This window comes from Miniopterus natalensis, chromosome 5, assembly GCF_054644295.1.
Source record: "Miniopterus natalensis isolate mMinNat1 chromosome 5, mMinNat1.hap1, whole genome shotgun sequence".
Classification (NCBI taxonomy): domain Eukaryota; kingdom Metazoa; phylum Chordata; class Mammalia; order Chiroptera; family Miniopteridae; genus Miniopterus; species Miniopterus natalensis.
The window spans coordinates 31,663,102-31,689,724 of record NC_142085.1 but is presented as its reverse complement, the minus strand read 5'-3'; the positions used below and the strand labels follow the sequence as shown (position 1 = coordinate 31,689,724).

General features: G+C 35.8%; 1 protein-coding gene across 1 annotated transcript in view; it reads right to left on the bottom strand.

Moving 5' to 3' along the window:
- The window catches only part of ADGRB3 (adhesion G protein-coupled receptor B3), a 626,535-nt gene that overhangs the window by 33,642 nt on the left and 566,270 nt on the right, over window positions 1–26,623 (bottom strand). The window contains exons 21-26 of the mRNA XM_016195549.2: window positions 19,675–19,825; window positions 17,541–17,610; window positions 16,570–16,636; window positions 14,117–14,202; window positions 8,779–8,877; window positions 8,290–8,461 (exon numbers count right to left, since the gene is read on the bottom strand). Coding sequence (XP_016051035.1) covers window positions 8,290–8,461; window positions 8,779–8,877; window positions 14,117–14,202; window positions 16,570–16,636; window positions 17,541–17,610; window positions 19,675–19,825 — 645 coding nt within the window. The remainder of the gene's footprint in view (window positions 1–8,289; window positions 8,462–8,778; window positions 8,878–14,116; window positions 14,203–16,569; window positions 16,637–17,540; window positions 17,611–19,674; window positions 19,826–26,623) is intronic.

Sequence of the window (26,623 nt, the reverse complement as noted above, 5' to 3'; positions counted from 1 at the left end):
AGAAAAAAAATTCCTAAGAACCAACGTAAAAAAATAAGTACTTGCTAATTTTTTGTTTGTGCCCTGAGACAACTGTTAAAGCAGATTTATAAAGGAAGATAAATATGTTAGAAAATGTTGCCTTCTAAGAGTTGCCACATGAAGATTTGTTTCAAATCTATTTCTGAATACTAGCATATATAAAATATAAAGGTGGCACTTGGTAATACCAAACATTAACTGGTGCTCACTAACTGTTCTATTTTCAGAGCTTCGGAGTGTAGCTGTCAAGGATATTTTTGTCTCACAATGAAATATGCAAAAGCACCTTGTGTAAGTTTCTCTTCAGAATCAACTATCTGATAGCTTGAAAGAAATATAAAAATCTAACTCTTTTTTCATAATACACTCACACACACAAACATAAAATCAGTACCTAAAACTCCCAAGTTCCCAAATATGACAATGGATTAAGGGCATTTCTATACTGGAGAATGATATGAATTTCATGGACCAGTCAATGTTATTCAGAAGAAATATAAAACAGCAAAGCATAAAAATCCTCTAGTAAATTCAAGGTCATCTTAATGGTCATGTATATGCCAAAATTTAAGTGTTAGATTCTCTGACCCTTTTAGTGCGTCTCTCATTTCTAATTCAGAAAGATTTGCAGGAGAAATTCCACTTATTCCAAATGCTCCATTTGAGTTTTTAAATCTTAAAAATACATTCAGGCAATCTAGAATATTTGTCCTTAAATATTTGTCCAACAGGTCAGGGAAGAATCATTTGACTAGATGTCACACGGGTGTTTCCTTATCACAGAAAAGGGTGTTTCAGGCAAGATAACACCTGGAATGTACATCTGCAGTTATTTGGAAACATTTTGATAATTGCCTTTTCTATCAGATAAACAGAGACATCTTTGGTGAATCAATGTGAATTGTACTAATGGAGAGCTGGAATTCTTTTGAACAGCAAGTCTAAAAGGTCCTTACTTCCAGACAATGAGAAAGCACAGAACACAAACAAGCAAATGCAGCATCTAGACCTGGCTACCCCATCCTGAAATTAAAATCTTCTATGCCAAAGGTCATATTTATAATGCTGGACAATAATACTCTTGATGTCTTTCTTGCCTTGTGATTAAGATTAAAGAAAAATAATTGCTAGAAGATTCAAATATGTATTATTTAAGCTCTTTAAGCTGACTTAGTATTTGTGGAGAACAAATCACTTATTTCAGGTAACAATTTAAAAATTTATTTTTAGATATTAAATTCATTAAACTCTGAGTTCTTGCAATAGCATTGTTTTTTCAAACTTATGTTAGACTAGTCTAGTCTATCCCTGTCTAGAATAATGAAATATTTGACATAAATTATGGCACAGGTAAAATCTAGAGTTCAAGATTTCCTCTCTTTATAGAACTCTGCAATAGGTCCTTCACCTTAACTGACAGCCAGATAGAGGGTGAAGTATTGGGGGAGTAGTAAAGAGCAAATATGTAAATAGCCTTAAAATATTTAGGGGGTTTTAAGGAACTCTGATGTCATGTCGTGAAAAAAAAAAAAAAAAAGCCAGAAACATCAAAAATAAGGTGAGGTAAAAAGAGTAAGCTATCAAGGTTGTCTTCTGCAGGTATCCAACCAGAATACCACCAAAGTTATCCCGACTCCTCCTGCTGGGGCTGCTCTAAAAATTCCTGAAAAAGCTCTACATCCTTTTATAGTGCCTGGATTCCTGGATGAGACGTGAGTTCAAAGAGGTTTGCAGGGTGTGTCTCGCTCTTGTCTCTCTCCCACTGGGAGAGTATTCGGTTCAGCTCCGCAGCAGCAAGCTGCGGGCTTCCCGGCTGGTCCTTGCTCTGAAGGCAGCTTGGCAGAGTGTCACTGCGCCAGTCGGTGCCAGATTTAGAGATTGCTGGGGAAGGGCATGGTGTGCTGTTTGGCAGCCTTGCAGTTTAGAGAAACATCACAGGAAAGAGCTGCACTGTTTGAAATGGCTCCGTATTTAGCACCGTGTAGCTCAGACCCTAAATCTCCACCTTTTAAGAAGACAGTTTTACCTCCAGTTATTCTGAGGATCATTTTAAGTCAAGGAAAGAAAGAAAGTTACATTCTTGAAATAATTTAAGATAGTTACTGGAGGTAAAGGGGGTTTCCTATGTGTTGTGTATTTTCTTTTGTTTCCTGAATCTAATTTCGACTATTGTTTCTATTGGTTCTTTTAAATCACATTAAATTCCATTTCACTTAATCAATAAACGAACAAGTAAGATTGTTCTCAATTTCATGTGTATTATGTCAATTGACATAAGCAACACGAATGACTTCACATTATTAAAATATTACCTGACTTCTCTGACAGCAAAGGAAATAAACACAAATGGTTTGCCATTTGCTATAGATTGAAAGAAAAATATGGACTTCAGTCCCAAATTTCAGTCCTATTACTTTTTATTGGGATCTTCTAACACCCAAAGGATCTTCCACTTAATCTCAAAATTGTTGTAGCTCTTTCCTTTTTTTGTATCAGTTTTGGGGGTCAAATAAGCTTCCTTAGATGACATTTCATATAAATGATCTGAAAGATCTAACAATTAGTGTAGCATGTAAGTGAGAAAAGAGGAAAGGGGGACCTGCCTGTCAGACACCACCACCCGCGCCTTCACAGATGTCTCATTTTAGCCTCATGCCATTCACTTTGACGCAAAAAATAAAAACTTAATTGACGACCTCTTATTTCTTATATTTATTTTAAACCTTTATTCCAGACACATTCAACTCCTGCCATTAGTTTGACAATGTTGCAAGGCAGGACCTCGGGGCCCAAGAGGAAAGGGAGGTGGGATTTGCCTGTCCACATGGCCAGGGGCTCAGAATTGTGGGAGAGAGCAAGACACGGTTGGACACTACCTGGTAGACATGCCAGAGTTTGCCAATCTCTGCCATGAACTCTGTCTGTTTGCTCAGACACCATCTTACTTATCTGATTACATGCTCTTAAACCTCTGTATGGATTTAGGGAAACCACATGTGCAGATTAAGACTGATGCAAATATTCATGATATAATTGCCATTATGCTCAAGTCAGGAAAACCCAAAATGGAACAAGAGGAAGGATTTATATTCCCCTAAGAAATGGGATGGCTATGGCATGAAGGAGGTTGGTGATTTCTTGGAACAAGCATACAGGAACAAGCATAGCAGCCTTGCTTGTGTCATGTCTGTGTTCCTAATTCAAGGCAGTCTTTGTATTCCTTACTGTTCCAGTACAATCCAGCTTTATTGTGGTAACTTTAATCATTCTCCCATTTCCATATACACATCCTATTTTACTAAAAACAAAACAAACTAAAAAATCTTTAAACTTGTATTTCTTCTTGCCCTTCAATTCAGCCTGAAAAAGCTACGGCTCTTAGCAACCTAGTCCATTCCCCTTTAAAGCCTTGTCCATACACAACTTTCTTCTGAGCAAGCTAGAAGTGTTCAGGTGAGTACCATAACCCTCCCACCCTGGCCCACTCACTCTTTAAAACCTGCTGAACTTTCTTCATGACATTACTCACAGTGGCCTCTCATCGTGGCAACTAAGCACCCCAAACAAGAAAACTCTGAAACATCATTTAATCAATGCTCAGATGTCATCAGTATTATTTTTCTCTGAGTGCTGTAGTCATAGCCATTAAAAAAAAAAATCACTCCATGTCTAGGATCACTCCCTGCTTTATGCCTTCAGGTGCCCCAGGTGGTCCCAGAGAAGAATCACCTCTCTACTCCTCTCCATAAACTCCACTCTATGGGAACCATATACCCGAAAACCACTCTTCATCTTACTCTACTTGAAACTTCCACTTCCTTGTTCCTCCAACAGCATCTGCCCTCACCTCAGCCCCACACGACGCATTACGTTACATTTGGAAGCCTCCTATCCCCTGCTCCCTCATCTTCAAAGACCAGTGGAAAACCCTGACCACCTTCATTAAGGGATAACCCTTCCATTGCAGAGTCACACCTATGTAAAAAGTCAAGCTTGGACATTCATGCAGTTCTCCATCTGAACTATATTTTTTGCAATCTGATCTCTTTACAAATTGCTATCTAGTTATTTTACCACTACTGGCTTCATTTATTTATTATTTATTGTCTTAAAAGTATATCTTTATTGATTTGAGAGGAAGAGAGAGAAATAGAAACAATGATAAGGGAGTCACTGATCGGCTGCCTCCTGCATGCCCCCGAATGGGGATCGAGCCCACAACCTGGGCATGTGCCCTCACCAGGAATCGAACCACAATCTCCTGGATCCTAGGCCGACACTCAACCACTGAGCCCCACCTGGGCAGGCATTTATTTTTTAAAAATGCTTTATTTGGGGGGAATATTTATTTAGATAAAATAGGCAAGGATGCCTATCTGTTTTGTAATTCATTGCAAATTATCTTACCTATATGGAAATAAAAGACCAAATGGGAATTTGGGGTGGGTGGGGGGGGAGGCAAGTGGGAGAAAGAGAGAAAGAAAAATCTGTTCATTTATTTTAAGTATTTTGCTATAAAATTGCTTCATGGGTTTAGATGAAGATTCTGGGACCTCATCTTGTGCAGCCTGGACCACCTGCCAGTGCTGGGGAAGGAAAAAAGAGGAGCTTGGCCCTGCTGCTGATGCCACACAACAGCCACAGGATCCTCAAAGCCTGATACAACAAAATTATCCATTTAAACACCTTACTTTTTTCCTTCCTTTTAGTGAAAGGGTTTATTGTAGTTTATTTTGTATCAGAATCTTGTATTTTCACCCCCTGCCATCAAGCCGTAAGACTGTCTTAAAGCCAGGCCCAGCCCGAGATAGGAGCAGAATGTACAGGCACCTAGGAAGTGGTTTCCTAGCAACAGTAACTAGTTCAAAGATTTCCTGACTGTTGTGTAGCTTCAATTTCCATAGCAATGTGGAGAATAGTAAATAGTAAATGTCCTTACATGCTTACTGCAAATGAGCTCTAATCAAGACCGACCAATGGAGGAAAGCATCTATACTTGTTCTACTAGATTCTGTCTTACTAGGTATTATACATAATACCTTGAGATGTAGATTTCATTACTGAAAGTAATGTATTGTGATAAATTAGATGGTTTAATTTTTAAAAAAATTCTTATTGCCTCTTTTTGTTTTCTCTTTTGGCAGAGGCATCTACGAAAGCAATGTGAGAGAGAGAGGCACAGCCCTGGCTGGTGTGGCTCGGTTGGTTGGCGCACTGTCCCATGCACCAAAAGTTTGCCTGTTTGATTCCGGTCAGGGTACATCCCTAGGTTGTGGGTTCAGTCCCAGGGAGGGGTGTGTAAGGGAGGCAACAGATCAATGTTTCTCTCTCTCCCTCCCTCCCTACTCCTCTCTCTGAAATCAGTAATACATATCCTTGGGTGAAGATTAAAAATAAATAATTCTTAAAAATAAATAAAAGTGCTCCAGAAAAAGAAACTGTATTTTCAAATATGCAAATTTTCTGAAATTTAGTTGTTAAGATGTCAGCTCTGGAGGTCACAACAAATTGTTATGCAAATACTCAATTTGCTTTTTTTTTAAAGTGGAATATAATTAAGTTCTCATACCAGAGTGATCCCTGCCTTCTCTCCTGACTTGAAATAATTTTGGTTATAAACATGGACCCACTAAAAGCAAAGGCACTTTTAAAATAAATTAAGCCCCATACACATCACATTTCAAATGGCACAGTTACAGTATTTCATTTCTTTCCTTAAACTGCAAGGCTATATTCCTCCTCTGTGTACAACCACCTCTTTCACAGGAAGATTGCAAAAGTAAATATGGGTAAAGCCTTTTGAATTCATAAAGACTAAAACCAACCAAATTACGTTAGACTGTATAAAAAATACATAGAAATATGTGTATCTGTTATACAGTTTCTAAATTGAAGGAAATATTTCTTATATTGCTTATACATTTTTAAGAAAAAAAAAATCCATATGGATTATCTTGAATTACTGTGAAGAAAATATTTTAAAGTGGAATGTTTTGTTCACAGGAGACCCTGAGGGTGTGGAAAGATGCTTCATTTCTCCTGGGCTTTGGTTAGTGTTAGGGAGCATAATCAGAGGTGATATGAGATAGACCCATTGCTAGTGTCGGGCAATATACATTCAGAAGGTCAAAAAGATTTCTGTGAACCCAGTGAGGCTGCCTTATGATGAGGTCCCTGGAATTACAAAATCTAAAGATTCATTTGGTTTTTCAGTAACAACTTCCTCTGAGGAATTCTGAAAAAGACTTGCCCTATAACTGAAATGTACCGTGTGTATTTACAGGAAGGTTACAGGGTATTTTTAGGGTAGATTCGAGAATATTGGATATGCAATTTTTTATTTGTGTTGGAATGAAAGCAAGTTATAACACTCCGCTATTTATATATCAGCTATAAAATTATCCAATTTGAACTAATAATTGCAAATGCAACAATAATAGGACCAATAACCATATTTTTATTCCCTGTTAATACAGAAAATGTATTTACAGACAGCTACTTTTAACAGAAACAATTATTCTATGATTTAATTATCCTCAAATCATGTTTTGACAGTCCAATGGAAATGAATTTTTGTGCTAAATATTTTTCTATGTGTAAGCAGCAAAAAATTGATAATAAGTCATCAAAATATCTGTCACTTTAAAACCTAAATATTTTTATCATAGCCTCAGGCTATCTAGAAAGCTTATTTCTGAAGAAAAAGACTGGCTGGGAGATGGGACACTTTTCTCCTCTTTAACATCTAAAAGTATTACTATCTTCTGAAAATTGCATGCAGATTTATCATGTATCTTACTTAAAACCCATCCTTAATCGCCAATCAAACATGCATATCAGGTGTCTACTCAGTACAATTTTGTGACGAACATACCAGAAAGAATATAAATACAAAAGACCTGTATGACAGTTATACTCAGAGACTAACAGAGCCCTAAATTATTCAGTTTCCTTTTAAATTTGACTTAACTTTGGTCTATAAAGAATTTGATACTTGGAAGATTTTTAATGCTGATGTTCTAGGTAGAAATCTGTGATGAGGGAATAGTAAAGCTTGGCAACTGTGAACTCAAACTTTTTTAAAGTGATGAAATACCCTCCTTTTGCAATGTGAAGTCACCATTCTTCTGTTTTCATTGTTTTTGACCATATAATGTTCTTAGAATACACACGTGGGCTTATTGCTGACATCTGTATCATACTAAAGTAGCTCAGAAACACTGTTCTTCCATCTGGTAAATGAGGTAAAAACTATGTGGTTTATTTACTCAACTACACATGTGCCTTTTGGCAATGTGCACATTATAATAAAATTTTCAAACAAGATAGATAATGCGACATGACAGCATAGACCGTTTTCTCAAAATTATTAGCATGGCACTGTGTCACTGTGTGTGTTAGTTACCATCATCCCCAGAGTAAATACTACAATGACTCATAAACCTTGTAAATACTGTGTCAGTGCTTGCAAGCACTCAGAATAATTTTTTGCACTGGTTGGAAAATAGCATTTTATCCCTCAACAACTCAAGGCTGAAATCTATCACTGTTCTGGATGGTTTTGGTGCAAGTTAGTGTCTCAACTTTGAAGGATCACTTATTTGCCTCACTGGTGACAATAACCTCAATCATGTCCTGGAGAAATGCTATAATTATAGATCTACAATTCTTGGGGACAATTACTGCCTATTCTCTACTGTGCACATTTTGGCCTGTATTTTCTGAGCATAAACATCCATGTCAAAATCATTCACCTTTAGCAACCTTATTCTCAACTTGGTATAGAAACCAAAGAACTGTTCATTAACCTTCCATATTTCTATCTAACAATAAATAAGTATGAGGATGGGATACGCTGTGTGTAGATGCACAAGTTAGGGAATGGGTTTAATAAGAAACATGAATGCATTATGTTTACAAACTATACCTTTACAAAGATGGCACCTTACTCTCCTTTCCACCAGACTTATCTATACCTACGACTCCATCAGAGCTGCTGTTGCAACTACTCTCCCTGGTTCTTGGCAGCTCTGGCTGTGTTTTCCCTTGCATAGTCCCATCTGTTCCCACCCATCGTTCTCAGAGTCCAAGGAGCCCTCTTGAACTTCACCCTAACACTTCATTTTAGCTCTGACTCCCAAATGGTTGTCTTTAGAGAAGACTAGCTTTAATCTGAAGATCAAGATACTAAAATAAAAGATGTTTGTTAACAAGGAAAACATCCTTCTAACCACCATTTGTTTCTCTCACAAGAATTACATTTCTCACCTCTCTCCGAAGAATGCAGTGGACCATGACGATCACAAAGCCTTGCAATGAATCAAACACGGCAAAAAGTATCTGAAACAATATGGAACGTTTGTCCGTCATGGCCAGAACCGCAGACATCCACGTCAGAGCCAGAAGGGGCAACACCACACAGGAGCTCCAAAGAGACGCCCTGTTGAGACAGACAAAGCCACATCACACGGCTGCATGCCACGTCCCAGGCAACAGCCACACCCCCGCTCAACAAAGCATTCTTTTATGTGGCACCGAGACCATTAACTTGGAAACCACAAAGCAGATAAACATTTGATAGTTTATTTTTTTTATAAACAATCCCACAATAGTTATAAAGGCAGTTGCCAATTATAAATATTTAAGTATGCTCTTAGCTCTAATATTAGCAAAGATATATATTTTTTCCATCATAGCATTTTCTCACATGCACTGTAAAAGATTTGTAACAAGAAGATGTAAATGATTGGGACTAACATGGCGTTACTGGCGGTGGTGGCTGACAAAGCTGTTGTTGAAACTACTCCACACTTGGCACATTTGAGCGTCAAACCGCTATGAGGCTCACTCATCTGACTGCAAACAAACAGAACACCCACAAAAAGAACAAAATATTGAATTGTCACCAAAAAAATGTTGCTGCTGCAAGTTAGCTTTTAAATACGATTTCATGCAGAAAAGTATACTTTCAAAGATGAATGTTCTAGGTTGTTTCAAAGATGCATTTACACTACACATTATCTTTGTAACATTTACCTTTTAATAATTCGGGCCTTTGTTGCATATGAAGCACATTTCCATCATTTACACCATAAATGGCCCTTGTGTCTACAGACCAAAGTTGCCCAATACACTGAGTTAAACATAAGCATGTGTTTGTGTAGACATACAGTGATAACCCTTTATTCAGACCCCTGATGAACAAAGACTCCCAGCTTCAAAGATTGTCATTTGCAAAAGGGCACATAATATCAATTAAAACCTTTTGAAATGTAAAGGAGTATCTCAGTAGTCCAATATAGGAAGATATCTATTTTAGGTCTTTAGTCATTTGTGAAAGATATAGCCTTTGTCTCAAAATATTTATATTTTGAAATTTCTTAGAGCATCAATGTATAGTCTATATTTTAGGATGATCTGAATATAGGGACTGATGAAACTTGATGAAATATTACTCGATAATATTCTGCTCTAATAACACATTTAACATAATCATTAAGTTCAAAATATTCTTTCTAAACATTTTGTCATAGATACCACCTAATAGCATTTATATAGTTTCTTCTAGTCTAGAGAATTTCACAGGAAAATTTGGATTCAGATAATTTAAGTTCATTAGAGGCAAAGTCTCACTACATAGAAAAACTTTATACATATTTTGCTTTAGGAAAGAGTCCTTGAAAAATGACTAGTTTCTTAGAACACAATTCTCTCACGAAATAACAAAAAGAAATTACTTGATTCAAAATTCAAAACACCTTGAAATAATTTTCTGTGGTGTACATCTCTCGTCCATTCCCATGTGGTGTTTATGTCTAAAATATAAGTTTGCTCAGTAGGTTTTTTTCCTTAACGTTATAGTGGACTTACTATGTGTATGATAGAAGTGGCAGAACAGAAAAATCATAAGAGGCTCATAATTCAGAATGGTATCTTTTAAAGAAGTTCAGTCATTTGTGAGTAGTGCTTGGATGGGGTAATAAATCTGAAAGCTATTAAGTAAGTAGATTGATCTGTAGACCTCATGAGAAAAATCAAAGCTTTCAAAGTTAGATGTTGGGGTGGAGAATATAATACTAAATCATTCTTTTTACTGATTCAACCGAGGACATACGTACTAGCCATATCTGTCTAAAGTTTTCAAAATATTAGGTAACCAATAGTGTGGTTCATGAATGTCTCAATGGGGATGCCAATGTGTTTGAAATTACTCCCAAGTGAGTACCTAGACCAGTATTCTCCACAGTGGCTGAACATCATATGTATATACCCAACTCCAAAACTCTAATTTAATGGGACCCAGGCATAAGTATTTTTTAAATTAAAAACATTTTTTTTCTTAATTCTCACCCAAGGATGCTTATTGATTTTATAGAGGAAGGGAGAGAGGGTGAGAAAAACATCAATCAGTTGCCTCCAATGCATGCCCTGAGTGGGAATTAAACACGAAACTTTTGGTGTATGGGACAATGCTCCAACCAACTGAGCCACCCGACCAGGGTGGCATCAATATTTTTTAAAGTTCTATAGATTATTCTGATGAATAAACACCAGTGCCCTAACTATTCATTTGAGGGTCTTCCATCTTGTTACGTCTCACTAGATTAATATTAAAAGGTACGCCTTAGTCATTTATTGTTTGCTTTATCACAGAAGATAGGCTATCTGGTGTTTGTGCTTCAAACACAGATGTGGCTCTCTTAACTTGAAGGACACCATGCCTCTAGGCTCTAAAATAAGATTGAAAAAACCAAGATCACTAAAAATAAGTTTAGCACACAATATAAGTATTTTAGCGCTGAAAAGAAAAAGTAATTTGAATAAGAATGGGCTTTTCTAAAAATGTATTTTAAGGCAGTATTTGAAATGCTCATTTCTCTTTATTTCAGGTTTATTTGGTGAAAAGGCCTCCACATACTTCTCCTTAGTCAGAGCTAACTGTTGAAAACTATGCTTCACATTAACTGGTTGGACACCTTTGGAACACTTATTAGATGTGAATGGAGCAGAGGAGAGAGAGAGTGCTAATAATTTTTCCTAGTTTGCATGGCCACTGTGGAAATTAATGTATTATGAAGCATAGTCAAGGTGCTAAATTGAGTTGCTTCAAAGAAAAATAAAATCTTGTTTCTTTGTTATAAGGGAAATAATGCATTTTAAAAACAAAAAGTGCTAACAGTTAAAAGAAAAATTGAATTTCCCATAAGTTCAGATGGAACTAGAATCCACTCAAGCACCAGAGTCTGAATACGGGTAATTACTCTCTCCAGGTTGTTCTGGCTAGTCCTGAGAGGTCTTGAAGTCTACAAGTTCTAGTTTCCTATCCAATTTTCTTTTTTTCCTTAGAAAAATTTTTTTTGTCTGATTAGATTATTAATACTATAAAAATTTCCTTGGAAAGAAAATATGCTTCCTCCTTTTGGGAAAAAAACTCATGAGATTTGTACAAGGTCCCAGTACAGTAGTCCTCTTAATTTCAGGTAGATAAGGTAAAGCAGTTTAAAATGCGTAGTAGATAAGAAAGCTGCATTGTAGCAAAAGAGAAAACGAAATATTCTGTTTGAGGGGTTCTAAAAAGACACATGCCATTTTATCTTGTTTTCATTTTTTCCAATTATTATTTTATATAAGATGTGTTGATATTTGTAATAAATCCCCATTGGTAAATATACTTTATGTATCAGAAAAATTTAATATAGTTTGGGTATTATAAACCTTGTCAAGCTATTGTATTATTTATTAAATAGTCATTCACTCATTTGTTTTAAATATTTACTGAACATAAACCATATTCTTGGAAGTTTCTCATAATTGATCATAAAAAGAAAAAAGGGGAAAAGAAATAGAAAAATGGGAGGAGGAATGTATTGGTACCATATTTGATTCTTAAAAATAATGTTACAAAAGAAACAATATATACATATGTTCAAACTACCAGAAATGGTCAATATTTACAATTAGGAAGATCAACTGTTAAGTTAATCAATTTGCTTTCTGCTCAATGTTTCCTTAGTTAATTTTGATTATTTGTTCTTCACTGAAGTTTTTATTACTGCCCTCAGTGCTTTCGATGTGAAGTCAAATTAGCTTCAACTACCCCTATTTTCTAAAAAACTTCTTTCCATCACCCTTTGGAACAGAGAGCAAGTTTCAATCTATGTATACTTAAGCTAAAACAGTGTTTTCTATTACAGGTAATTTTTTTTAAACCTAGAGTCATTGATTTGTTAATAGTTTTTTTCTGCTTTGGACAGTAACTAGTATTCTGCTTTTAATACCATTTTTCTTCCTCCAGCAGCGGCCTTTGCACCAGAAAAGCACTGCTTGACTCAGTTCTATCAGAGAAGCAGGTGTAATTCTTATCATATTTTTAGAGGTAGAGGTTTTAAGATTAATATGTAGATTGAAAGGCTAATTTCTAAATTCTTGATGTGACAATGTTGCCTTTTCTTCCAAACCTATGTTATCTCTGACAAAGAGCAATGCGAATCAAACTGGATATTACATATAAAAGAATTAAATGAGAAAAGTACAGACTGCAAATTTAATATACTCTTAGCGTTATATCCACCCTGATGATCTCACCCCTTTTTCTGACCTCAATATCATGAACGGTGGAATAGTGAAAGCGTGATTGATAGAAGTCAGGGTCCTTTGAAAAGAGCCTGTCCAGCTTATCTTTCTCAATTTGCTCATCTAAACAATAGCTACCATTTGTTGAGAGAGTGCTTACTATTTGCTGGATACTCTGATGAATGCTTTACACACATTGTATTTCATATGCTCTAATAATATGAGGCAACAGTCATTATCCCCATTTTATCGGGGAGAAGACTCAGCTGCAGAAAGATTAAGGAACATGCCCAAAGACACACAGGTAGGAAATTACAGGGCTAGATACGGAGCATGGCTTTTTTTAAAATTTTTTTATTTCAAAGCTTTTATCCTAACTACTAACTTCCCTATCCTCCCAATTAAAAAAAATTATACAAATTTATACCAGTAGTGGCAGAACTGAGTTCCTGTACCCCATGCTCAGTATGATCGATTCATTCTTACATCATTCATCTAGACAGAAATAACTGGAGAAGCAAATGCTCCAATTCTAACGATGCGGCAGACTAACAGGAGCAATAATGTGAGAGCTTCAAGTTCAAATGGGAGAGAGCTCAGAGTCTGCACAAGTTCATCTGAAGGGAACAAAAAGCCTCTAAAAGGGAAGTTACCCTCCCCTCAGAAAGGAACCTCCAATGGTGTGTTATTACCCAACTGCGGTTCTGATGTTGGATATGAACGATACCTAATTTTTATATTGAAAACCATTGAGCCTATTCTTTTACTACGGGAAAACCCTGAATGACCTGATAAATCAGAAAAGGGAAGCTATAAGCTTTATGAAAGATACAAAGGAAAATTCAAAGGCATTCCTATTTCATTCATGCTTTTACAAATTTTCATGATGAAGTGACAATATAACCTTAAAAAGCTGCTAGCAATCTGTTTAGGAAATGTTAACTTATTAGATATGGCGATATTATAAAAACAGTAAAATGATTTTCTAAATGGTTAAAATGTGCAAGTGAAAATTATGAATAATTCTTTCTAGGAAGTTATAGTCAAAATGTCATATATGTCATATAAAATGAGAATATATGACAAGAATAGTGTTTCATAAATGATTTTTTCAAAAATTTTTTCTGATATGTACAAATAATCAAAGAAAATATTTTTGCCCTACTAAGGTTTGCTTGTCCCAATTCAGTTGTCTCATCCTGACATTATGTTCAATCTACCCTCCTGTCCTTTGTGAATAAAACTAGGTGGCTTTGAAAAACCTCACCTAGGGACAAATATTTTAAGTCTAGCCTTCACATTTAATTTTCTTATCTTACAAACAGGCTATATACACAAACTCAGATTTTGGCTACATTACTTAAGAACAGCACATTGGAAACCTGAATGGCAGAATCTACTGGACACATTTGTTCATCAAGAACAAAATTCAAGACACAGTCAAATGCACTCATGATGCTCTGGAATCGGGGTGTGGGATTCACTGGTAAAGAACCTTCAAAACCCACCAATGGCAGCTTACCCGGCTCTGTGTTTGAGCTTTTTATCTAGGATCCCATCTCTGGAAACAAGTTTATTAAATACCAAAATGCCAATCACCATGTTGACCTGTCAAACAGAAACAAAGGTTGACCTTTCAATGATACTGAAGGGAATCGGGGCCCTGTTTCTCCTGAAAACACTCTTTTATTAATTTACAACCACCTCAGAATTAAAGACTCACACTCGGAAGCCCTTCTCAAATATTTATAAGTGCATAAAGGGATATGGAACAATGCAACAGTGGTGTGTTACTTTCAAGTTTTAAAGTATATTAGGTACATTTGTTTTCCATGTTTTGCAGTTAACACTGAGAAAACGAACATTCGATTGCCTAACTTTTAAATGGTGCCATGCTATGCCAATCTGGCATTCTTCTGAGTCACCCCGAAGAAAATCAATTGGCTAAATGAGTTTTACCCTATGCCTGAGAGTCAAAAGATTTTGAGTCTCACAGTGTGAGGCTAGAGTGAGCCCTGACTGCCACTTTGCTAAGGACTTGCCATTGCCCCCAGCAGGGAGAACAGAACTCCTACTAAATTCCTACTTCTGGGGGCTGGGCAGCATTTTGACGCACCATGCTTTTCCAGACAAAGGGGAAAGCCTGTTCAACTCACCACGATCCTTTAAAAGGTGGACACTAATACCACTTATGGTAGTGTGCACTACTGAACACTTCTCAGCATTTTCTAAAACACTCTCACTTAAAAGGATTTAAATACAGGTGAAATGAAATCACACATATTTCTCTCTCTCAAGCAACATTATAAAGAGCTGCGGAGACAGCTGTGGTCTCCTTGTAGCAGCTCGTTCCGACCAGCATCCAAGGCTCTAACCTACTCACACTTCCTGATAAAGGGATCCAGTCCAACGCTAATCAAGGAAAAATATTTCTTCTCTTTGCCTTCCTACCCCTCACCCTCCACGATCAGCACAATCTTGGTGCTCTCCCAATGCAAACAGGCGAAGACTACATTGAAACTAGTTTTTCACAAACAAGATGACTGGTTAAGAAAAAAAACCCCAAAATTCCACTTCCTTCAATACACCTCGGCCAGATGAAATAGAAAGTTGAAATCTGTTTATTGCTAGTGTAGGGAAGATCCAAAGCACCTGTTAGGTAGGGACTTAGGAGGTGTCACTCTTCATAGCTTCCTGACAAGATACCATTTAACCAAGAGCCTGACCTACTTCTCATTATTTGAACTAAGAGAAGAGTGTATTTCATGGATCCTATTAATCTCCAACTTAATGAGGAGATTCATCACCACTCCAAAAACCATACTCTGGTCTTCCAATTATACACATACTCTTTGTGTCTTCATTTTAGGGTTATATGTATATTAACCTAGTAACTTAGGGAAATAGGTGATTAAATAAAAATTCAATGCAGCAGACAAAAATGTGTCTAATAGTTTCAGTTTCCTTATGCGCACTCTAACACTCATGCCTTGATTTTATTTCACTTGTGAAACATTAATAGTTTCTGCTGTTATAATTTAGAGGAGAGCAAACTTTAAAGAAAAAGTCACGAAAGATGTTGCTAGCTTCCAATTTATTGAATGAGTTGTTCAAGAAACCAAAGGGCACTTTTCCAATTAGAAATCTAATTGCATAGTGATATGGATCTTTGTATTTAATTCAGACCCTTACATTTAATTCACTCCCTTACATTTTTCCAAAGATCTACTGGACAAGAAAGATTTGTAATCAATAAGTTCAGAGAAAGAAAAATTGGTAGGAGATTTGCATGTTCCTATAAGTAAACACATATAGGAATTATTTTGTAATTCCAAAAAGAAAAATTTTAAGTCCTTATGCACAACACATGGCAGGGGTTCTTAACACGGGGTGATTTTTTTACCCCCAGGAAACATTGGGAAATGCCTGGGTATATTTCTGATTGTTACAACTGGAGGGTCCTACTGGTATCTAGTAGGTAGAAGCCAGGGATGCTGCTGAACATCCTAAAATACACAGGACAGCCCCCACAACAAAGAAATAGCCCATCCAAAATGTCTGCAGACTGAGGTTGGGAAACTTTGACACAGGGATATATGTTTTCTCATTGATACTTGGTAGCAACAGTAGTTATTAAGATTAAGAGATCTTAATAGCTATGTAGATCAAACAGAATAGTATAAAGGTGAAATGATCATAGATGATGAAATTCTACACATTAAAGAAGAATTTATTAAAAACTCACTTAAACTTATTCACAAATGTAAAATGACTGTAAGAGAAATCCCACATTCCTACAGTTTATATTCTTCAGTCTCCAAAATAAGAATATTTTGGACTAATAAAGAACTGAATATTTCTATAATACACTGAACTTTAAATTTTCTACACAACAAATACAAAACTATGACTCTCATTGAAACAAAGTAGTTTTTTATTGCTAAGAAAACAAAGTAAGTTGGTTTAGGCATTTACCAGGACAACGGCGGCTGCAGGTCCAACGAAAGCGTACAGCAGTCCTCCTTCAAGAGAGAGCCAGCAGCTGAAAATAACATCAGATAAAAACTAACAAAAATCAGTGATAAGTGTTAAACCAGGAAGTGTCACACGAATAACTTGAATTACACACTCAGCCTTGGAATTCTGTCAAGTTTCAAAGCTTTCTAATATGAAAAAATGCATAGAAGATGTGGAAGAAGCTAAAATTAGAACAACTCATGAGTGAGAAATACTACATCCCTCTCATGGAAAATAAACTTTTATTATAAAGCCTGACTTTGAGGCAGGTAAAACATTTTGGACAAATTACTCTTGCAGTGAGATTTTTATATTGACTTTTAGCACAAAGGTGACTATTAAGTTTTGTAAAATGCTGCTTTTTATCCATTATAGAATCTTTCAAATATACTTTTCAGCAAGAACAGTGTTTTTAGTCTTAGACATGCCATTTACCCTCTCTTCCTTGAGGCCAAAGAGATACTGGAGAAACAGATTTAAAAGCCATCATTGCCGCGAATGGATAATCTACAGTTCGTATCTTTTTCTCTCCTAGTTTTCCTTTTTCCCCAAACTACTAAGAAAACTCACTAAAGATAAACTCTGGTTACTAAATTCACCAAGAGATGTGGGTTTGCCCTGGTAGGGACGTGGTAACCCATTTATGTAAGAACATTCATTCTCTCACAGCACCAGGACACGAGGAGGGCATGGGCTCCGCACTGGGGGCTTTGCAAGGACTCATGAAGAAATGGGAAATTGAAAGGAGGATTCTGAACAGTGCTGCAGCATTTAAACCACCTTACATCATTCCTCACTAATGCTGTTTCTACCACTGCTGCTGACTCAATGACAAAATGCAAGCCATCAGCAGTGCCCACCAAGACTAATGAAGCACACTGATGATTTACTTAACTATGAAGGTGAATTACCCCTGTGGATGGACTTACTAGTGATCAGTGCCATATCCTTTCGTCCTGGTGAAGCCTACTGATGTGGCCACTACTAATGCTGGTAAACCTGTAAGAAAAACATCACATCGTCACACTTCGCACTCAGCTATAACCACTGTGCACCCTGGCTCAAGAAAAGGTAGGACAAACTCGAAATGCTTAAATCAGAGGAATACCTTTGGATGAATCACTTCATGAAGTATGTTTCCATCACAAAATTTCTTTCAAGTGCAAAAATATGAGAGCGATAGCTGGGTTTTTAACTCAGTGCACTTCTCTGATGTTGCTAGGTTACCACTGCATTTGACATGGGTTTAAAGGAAACTAATAACAGAGATTTACTGTATCTTTTAAGTTATTTTTTTCCCTAGGGGTTTACACTGTTATAAAGGAAATTTATAGTTATAAAATCAGAGACACACAAAAAGATGTCCTGGTGTGGTGGAATATCACAGAAGTGGGCCATTCAGTTGGCACATACTGATCCACATCCAAAGTGAATCTTATCGCTTAATTCCTTATGGTTTACTTACAACAACAACAATGTAGGAACAGGGTTAAGGGCCCTAAAGAATTAATTTTGGTGCTTTCTGATTATTCTCCTTTAATAATCCTGAATGAAGGTCAGAAAATATGTGCCAGTGTCTCCTCGCGGTCCTCTAGATAGGCATCACTCCATGCCCTGCTCGGCCCTCTTGGAATTCACCTGCCTGCATACCTGAAGAATTAATAGTCTTCATTCTAGACAATTTAGATTTTTAAAGATTTTCTAAATTTACTCTGTTGCACTTTGCCACAGTAAAACTCATATGCCACTATTCTGTCCATTCACAGATTCCTGCTAGTCCAGCACCATCGACGTAGCATTTTTGCTACCCAGAGTCATTTAATATTAGCTGTAAACTTGGAGACCAGCTGAAACCTCTCCTCAAGATCTCTGGTAATGATATGAAGCAAGGTGGCTGCCAATCCTAAAAATTGCCACTCTTTACACTTCAAGGAGTATCTTCTCTACCTGCAACCTACATGTCTTACTTAGGTCTATTGGTACTAACTGATGACAAAATGCAATACCAGTCCAACTTTAGAAGGTCTTTGACATGAAATCTGGACAAAAAATTTATGAAAGTGTAAGTAGAATACATTCTCTAATTTCTTAATGGCTTTCTCATTTATTTTATTAGGGCAAAGAGCCGAATACATTTGTCAAAACTGACAGACCCTTGCTGAAACCTGATGGGTAATCTTTAAGTGTTCTTGATCCTATTTTTTCCAGCATGAATTATTCTGGTATTCTAATAAATCCACTTATTTGTAGTTTTTCAGGCTCCTTCAAGCATCCTGTTCTCCACTCGTCTGGTACATTAGGTATTTGTTGTATATTTGGTCCAAAATTTCCCATTGTTTTTCATGTAAGCCTTTTGAAACTCAAAGGCAAACATGCCAAAATCCTGTGGTTTTTCTAAAACTAGTTTCTTAGATTAAACTAATTAATTAATTCTAATTAAATATTAGAATTGGCCCTATGAAATGCATAGACTTTCAAGATGTCTATTTCATAAGGCAATTTAAGAGAAAATTCTCCTATTGAAGATAGGCAAAGAATTAATTTTCAGTCTGTCAATAATTGTTTTTCCTTTGAGGACCCAACTGACTATCCACGAGGTTTCATTTAATCTCTAAGTGAGTTTTTCCCTGTGACATGAAGAACTATAGTCTTTAATTGTTCTGAGCACTCTTGGAATGAATTCCTCAAAGTTTTCTTGTGGGAGGTACCTGACTAGTGTACATGACCTTGAGCCCTGAACATATGAAAAGACTTTGCATTTTCAGAACATATTAGCACAGAACATTTTGCTTTTCTGCCTGTAGATACCTTAGGTCTCACCTTACACCACTCACTGTTGATTGCTAACTGGTTGCCTATGTGGTCATCCAATATTTACTCCTTGTTAAAGTTCCAAATGCCTAAAGAATGTTAAAAAATGACCAGCTTCATCTATTTCCACTTCCATATATCAAATTAAACACAAATTAAAGTAGCCTTAGGATAATCATATAATAAAGCAGTAGAGTATAAGTATTCAAGTCATCTTCACAAGAGCACAAAAGGGTTTATTAACATGCTTACCCCATCCAAGGCACAAAAAGCGTTTCCTTATAAGCCGTGTCCTGATTTTTCCAGTGACAGCCATATATGACTGCCACGCCTCAGTCAAAACCCAACAGAATGAAGCCAAGAAGAAAAAGTGCAAAAATGCAGTGGTGGTTGTACAGATGCTCTGTGGGAACAAAAAAGAACTCACACTGATTATGGGGGGGAGTCATGTGTCCTTCAGAGGCTTGTTAATCATTCCAAGGCATTTCTTTTATTTCAAATATCTACCTCCCCTCTGTGACAGAGTAATTATTTGCAGAAATTAGAAACCCTGTAGTCTTTATGCTCTATACAATATCTATGATTAAAAAAAAAATGTCCTAATTCCATTCGTGTGTTCAATTTTTTATGAGAAAAAGCTTAAATGTACATTTAAACTAAAGGGAAATTAAAATTACTGCTTTACTTGAATGTTTTCTTGAAATATAATTATGGGAATGGTCCTTTCTTTGGTTTAATTTAAGTTACAGACATCTTGTTTAATTCTTTTGGCTACATTCTTTATCCTTTCTAACCGATAATTCTTTGTTGTTTTATCTGTGTCGATGTTAAGATTACATAGCAACAGTCTTGAAAAGGAAAAATGACTTTGCTTTTATACAAGTGTGATATTCAAGAACCAAGCATAAAATGGTTTGGCTAATAGCCTAGTACAAAAATAACATGTATTTTAAAGCACTTAAAACATTACTCTATGTTCTTTCATTTACATGACAATGTGTGTCCTAATTGAATCATTTCGAAAAGCTAATCAAGTCACTGGCAGTACACAGCCATGATTTTACAGATATTTTTCTTTATGTAACTTAATCACTCTGAATGCATAAACCGTTAGTTACTAGGATCAGCAACTTCATTTTTGGTAAAGTTGGCTACTGATTTCACTATTGGTATAATTTCTTTGTGTAACTCTTGTTGAAAAGCCAGTCCTTTACAAACCAGAACCAGTAACCAAACTAATTTCTCCCTTTGTCAGCCTCAGCCTTGCTTTTTCCAAAAACTGAAAAGAGCCAAATATAGTAGAACAAGAAAAAAAATCATAAAAACTCATAATAAATAAAAATACAGCCTTCATCCTTCCCACCTCTACTCCAACCCACTGCTAAAGCAGGTATCTTTTTAAAATTTAGGCCCGAGTTATTCATATTATTTGTTTATTCACCAGATGTTAATTTAGCTTTCCAGTTCTTTTAATCTTATAAAAAGAAATTTACCATGTTTATCTCACCAGATTGTTTTAATGATGAGGGATAATGTATAGAAGCCAAGAGGCCCTGTGCTAAGCATTTAGCAAGTGCTCAACTGATCATGATTATAATTATCATCATTTTAAACAGTACTAACAAATGGGTTACCATTTTTTCAGTATGTGGTTTCTTATTTCGTGTAGTACGTAAATCTATTTAGTACTTGTGTTTACTCTTACAAAGATAACTTTCAGTATGATAACGTCATGGATTCCTAGCACCCTCTTCCTCACACCTTTGCTCTTGTTTCAGGCATAATATAGTAGCTTTAACCACCTGAGATTCCTGCTATACATGAGACATTGATACTTTCCAAGTTAAGATTTAAGTGTCTTCAGGTTGAATACTTTGCTTATTCTTGATCCCAATTTTAATTTCAAAGAACTCTTCCATTCAATACCTGAAGGGTAGCTCCACTTTCTAATTCACATATCATTTCCTTCTACCAGTTTATCTCAACTGTGTGGGCTAGCAAAGCTATTTCTTCACTATTTTTAAACTATCAATATAGGGTTATACAAAACAGTATAAAAATGTTGAAATGTTAAATCCTAAAGTGCTGGATGCACTGAAATTTTATAAGAAATAAAATGCTCAAAGTCTCAATACAGAGAATTTTAATTTGCTCTATGTTATGTTTGCTACTTTGGGAATTCCTGATATTTTAATTCTAATACAAATTGAAATACATGTTAATTGTCAGCTTCTGACATTTATTTCAATAATTCATGTCTCTTTGTACAACAACATTGCCACAACATGTGTGGGAAAATATATAGTAACTAGATAAGGCCCATTCTACTATGGTCAGATGAATATTTATATATGTCTTGAAAGTGCTCCAAGTATGGAGGTAGGCTATCTCAACCTAAGGGATGCATGTATGTAGACTATAAATGTCTAAAATCACAAAACTAATCTTACAGGAAGAGTGTAGCAAAATCTAGGATCCTAAGAAAGAAAGAGAGCTATATTTTGCCCCATCATTATGTGAAGAATCAGTATAAAATCAGATACTTCACATAAAGAAATGCACACTGATTTGTCAACTGATATGTTATATTTGCCAAGCTAGGTTTTTAAAAATACAACTTTTATAAAAAGCAATTTTCAAATGAACTCTGCTATTTTACACATTTGACACATCAGTTTCCACAAGGGTAGTCATTCCAATGTTTGAGGCTCAGCATTCTCTAATCTCTTCTCCCACATCAGCAACCCCCAAAACCAACCATCCCTTAGATCTTAATACCGGGACTTTTCCCACTTACAAATCTCAAACTCCAATTCTCCTTTCCTATAAACAGGTTTCATATCTTGTCACCTGTCCAATTCTTGCTACCACTGGCCCTACTGTCATGACCTACAGTCTTAACAGCTTCTCAGCCTCCATGTGTCTGTTCTTGACTCCTACCACAGCCAGGTCTTCACAGCTTGCCACACCAGACATGAGACTCATGAGCACCTCTTCTGCTCCACCCGCCTTGCCAAATCCCAATCTAGTCCTGCTTTACAGTTGATGAGTGTGGTTAACAAATACTGCAAAACTTGAAAAGGTATTTAAATTGGAAAACTGAGCACTGATACAGCTATCACCCTCATGTATACCCTTCACCCCAAATCCTTAGAAACAATCAAAAAGATTTCATAAAATAACTAAAAAGAAAAGAAGTATAAACTGTGGTAGACTAGACACTGAGAAATGTCTGAAAAACAGAAAGCAGATGAGCCCCACTGGAGGATACCACAGCTCAGAGCTAGATATTGGGAGCACAGATTAAGACATGGAAAGTAGTAGATTTAAGATACATAGATGACACAGAAGTCCTAAAATTGGTTTAAAAGTATTTCCAGAAGGGTAACATAGAGGAAACTGGGGCAGCATTTTAAAGAAGTATTATGGGAAATTTTCTTAGAACTTTAAAGATTCCCTCGGCTACAGGATAAAGATGAAATGCACATATACAAACACCCCCCTAGATATACTGCGATAAAATTGGTGAACATCGAGAATAAAGAGAAAATCTTAAAAGCTGTCTGAGTCAATAGAAAGATTACTTACAAAGAAATAAGACATCAGACTCCATGTGAGCAGCCCAGGATACAAGACAGTAGAATAATATCTTCAACATTCTAAGGAAAAAATAACTTTGAAGATAGGATTCCACACCCAGCCAAACTATTATTCAGGTGAGAGGCAGAAATAAAGACATTTTAGAATCCAAAGGAACTTTGAAGTTCACTACTCACTACCTCAAGATTCTGAAAGAACTGCTAGGCAATATAAACCAATAATAATCAGAGGAAGTCAGGAGGAGGGAATATGAGATAAAAGTATGATAGCAAAGAAAGTAATAAAATACATTAAATATAAATAAATATTTAAGTAGATACACATATTTACAGTTTAAAAAATATAACCAAATAGACATAAATACCAAAGTAATATTAATGAGGGTTAGAAGGTGAGAGAGGTGAGAGTTACAAGGGAGCAGGGGAAAAGGAATGTATGCTGAGCCTCTTTTTATGTTCTCAAGAATATTAGAAATACTGATTAACTCCAGATGTTAGAAAACAATGTTGGAGCGTTTATGTTGACAATGTTAAGGTAACCGCAGAAGGTAGAAACAAATAGCCCGGCCGGGCGTGGCTCAGCGGTTGAGCGTCGACCTGGGATCCAGGCGATCGGGGTTCGATTCCCGGTCAGGGCACATGCCCGGGTTGCGGGCTTGATCAATGACTCTCTCATCATTGATGTTTCTCTCTCTCTCTCTCCTTTCCTCTCTCTGAAGTCAATAAAGATATATTTTAAAAAAAGAAAAAAAAAAAAAGAAAAAGGAGGTAGAAACAAATAATATATTTGTAAAATAGTAGAGGAAAAACAGAACTAAGGAAAAAATTATCCATCTAGTTAAAGGTGGGCAGGGACAACAAACTAGTAAATATGATAAACAGAAAAACCAAACAAGACAGTAAGTAATTACACACATACGAGAAATCACAATAAATGGGAATGCTTTAAATTCACAAGTTCGAAGTTTTATCCGACTTTTATATTGGATAAAAAATCAGAATCCAGTACTATGTTTATGAGACATATCTCAAACCTAATGACATAGGAAGATTGAGAATAAAGAGATCAAAGAAGGAAATTAAGAAAATGGTCATATGCAAAATCAGATGTCATGATGCTAACATTGGAAAAAAACATGTAAAAAGATAAAGGATTTTCCACACTGATACAAGGAGCAGGCAATAGAGAAGTTTCCAAAGTAACACATCTCTATGAAACTACTAACAGCTTTTCAAAGTATATGAAACAATTGAGAAAAATAGAAGGATAAACTGTCAATTAAGTTTAGAATAAAAAACATACGGCTCTCAGAAAGTCATACAAACAGTGGGAAAAATAACATGAAATATAATAATACAAGTGATTGACCTTTCTTTACAATATTATACATATGAAATATAGCATACATAGTTCTTTAAAATACAAATGTAATATTTATAAAAGTTAACTAATCCTAGGACAGAAAGTAAAATTAAATAACTTCATGAAAGTTTAATATATAGGACATTTTCATAAACTATAATGCAATGAAATGAGAAATCAAAATTAAAATTCTGCATCCCTTAGGGGGTGGACTTAAATAATTAATGAATTAAAGATAAATTAAAATCTAATTTATAAGTGATTAAGAGCTAGAAGAATAAGGCAATATACATATCGAAACATAAAAATTTTATGACAGTACTCAGGATAGTTATAGCCTTACATTGAAAACAATAGGAAATCAAACAGGCTAAAGAAATCAGAAGAAGATACTTAATAAAGGTAAAGTAGGAATTAACAAAATAGAAAATTCAAAAAAACAGTAAAAGTGATCTATAAAATCCAAGGCCAATAAATGCCAGGTAGGTATTGGAAATATCATGGGGAGCACTTTGTGAATTGTATGATTGCCTGACCACTGTGCTGTCCACTTGAAACTAGTACAAAATAATAATGAATATTAAAATATTGTAATTGAAACATAAAAATAAAGAGAAACAGGACTGGGGTGAAAAAATGTTTATCACCAAATGAAACAAGCCATTTTCTAAAGTGTTAAAAAAAGATCAAACCCAGAAGTACAGTAAAAGGATAATAAATCACTATCAAATAAGTGTGTCCAATAATACAAGATGATTCAACATTAAAAATGACCTCCACATATTTACTATATTAACAGATTAAAGAAATCATGTGATCACTTCAATAAATATGAAAACATTTGATAGAATTCAAAACCCAATTATTTTTAAAAGTCTTCATTGCAAATTATGAATAGAGAACAGTTTTACTTAATAAAATTTATCTCCTCAAAACCCATGATGAAAATCATATCTAATAGTGAAATATTTAAAGCATTCCCCTCAAACTTGAATTAGAGAGGCATGTCCATCATTACCTCTGCTATTCTGAATTGTATAGGAGAGCCTCACCAAACAATACAAGAAAGAAAAAAAAAAAACCAATACGGAAAAACAGATAATATTGTCATCATTGCAGATATATCCTCATTAGAAAATCCAAGAGGATCAAATTTTAAACTATTAGAAATATGAAGAATCCACAAGGTAGCTGGATATAAAATCAACATACAAAAATTATATTTCCTGTACAAAGATCAATATACAAAATTAATTTTTCCTGTACACCAAAATATCTATTGGAAAATGTAACACAAGATTTCTAGTTAATCGTAACAGATTTCTCCCTCTCCTCCCTCCCAAACCATGTTAAAATGGCCAAGTTATTCAGCCACAGGAAAAAGAGAACAAGCAGTAGATCCAGCAAACTAAAGGTGCAGACAGATTCAGAAGATGTTGAAGGAAGAGAGTGTGACTGACTGACAGTGGCAGAGCAAGTATGGGCTAAGGGCCCGTGGGGTGTGGGGTGCGGGGTGATGATGGAAATGCTGATTGTAATGGACCCACGACCCTGCAGACCTTCTGAAGGGTTGAGCACTTGGAAAGAGTAGGGGCCAGAAAGGGGACACAGATTTACATGGGGCTGGAAAAGAGAGAGGTGGTTTGAAAATTTTATGTACATGATAGTTGAAACTGTGTTCCTTCCTGAACTCAGTGCAGCCTTGCACTGTAACGGGGATGTTTCATCTCTGGAAAACAGAATGGACTGGGTTCTAAACTTAAGCACAGTCTCATGAGTGAGCTGATGTACAAGCAGATACAAGTGTATGTATTAAATCACAGGGCCCTCCCCTCGCTTCTACTCCCAGAATGTCGGCAGATCAGCGACTAAAATTCTTCCCTAGAGAGGGAAAAGTCTTCGTACTCTGGCTCATCCCTGATTAACATACTGTCAAATCTACCTTTCAATAAGTCCATCTACCCATGTAGAGCTTCAAGTCATTTTTTTTATGGCTTTGCTTTTATATACAAATACACAGCCAAGGATAATCAGATAATTGATAAGATCTTCCAACATGAAAAAAAGAAGTCAAGCAAAGAAAAAGAAAACGTGGGGAGTGGGGAGAGACAACAGAGGTCACAAAAAATAAAAACTTCAAAAAAAGACTAAGTTCTTTAGAAACTGAGAAAAGAAATTGTACCTATAGAACAAAATTAGTAGGGAAAGATTATCAGATGAAAGAAAAGGTCCTATTAAT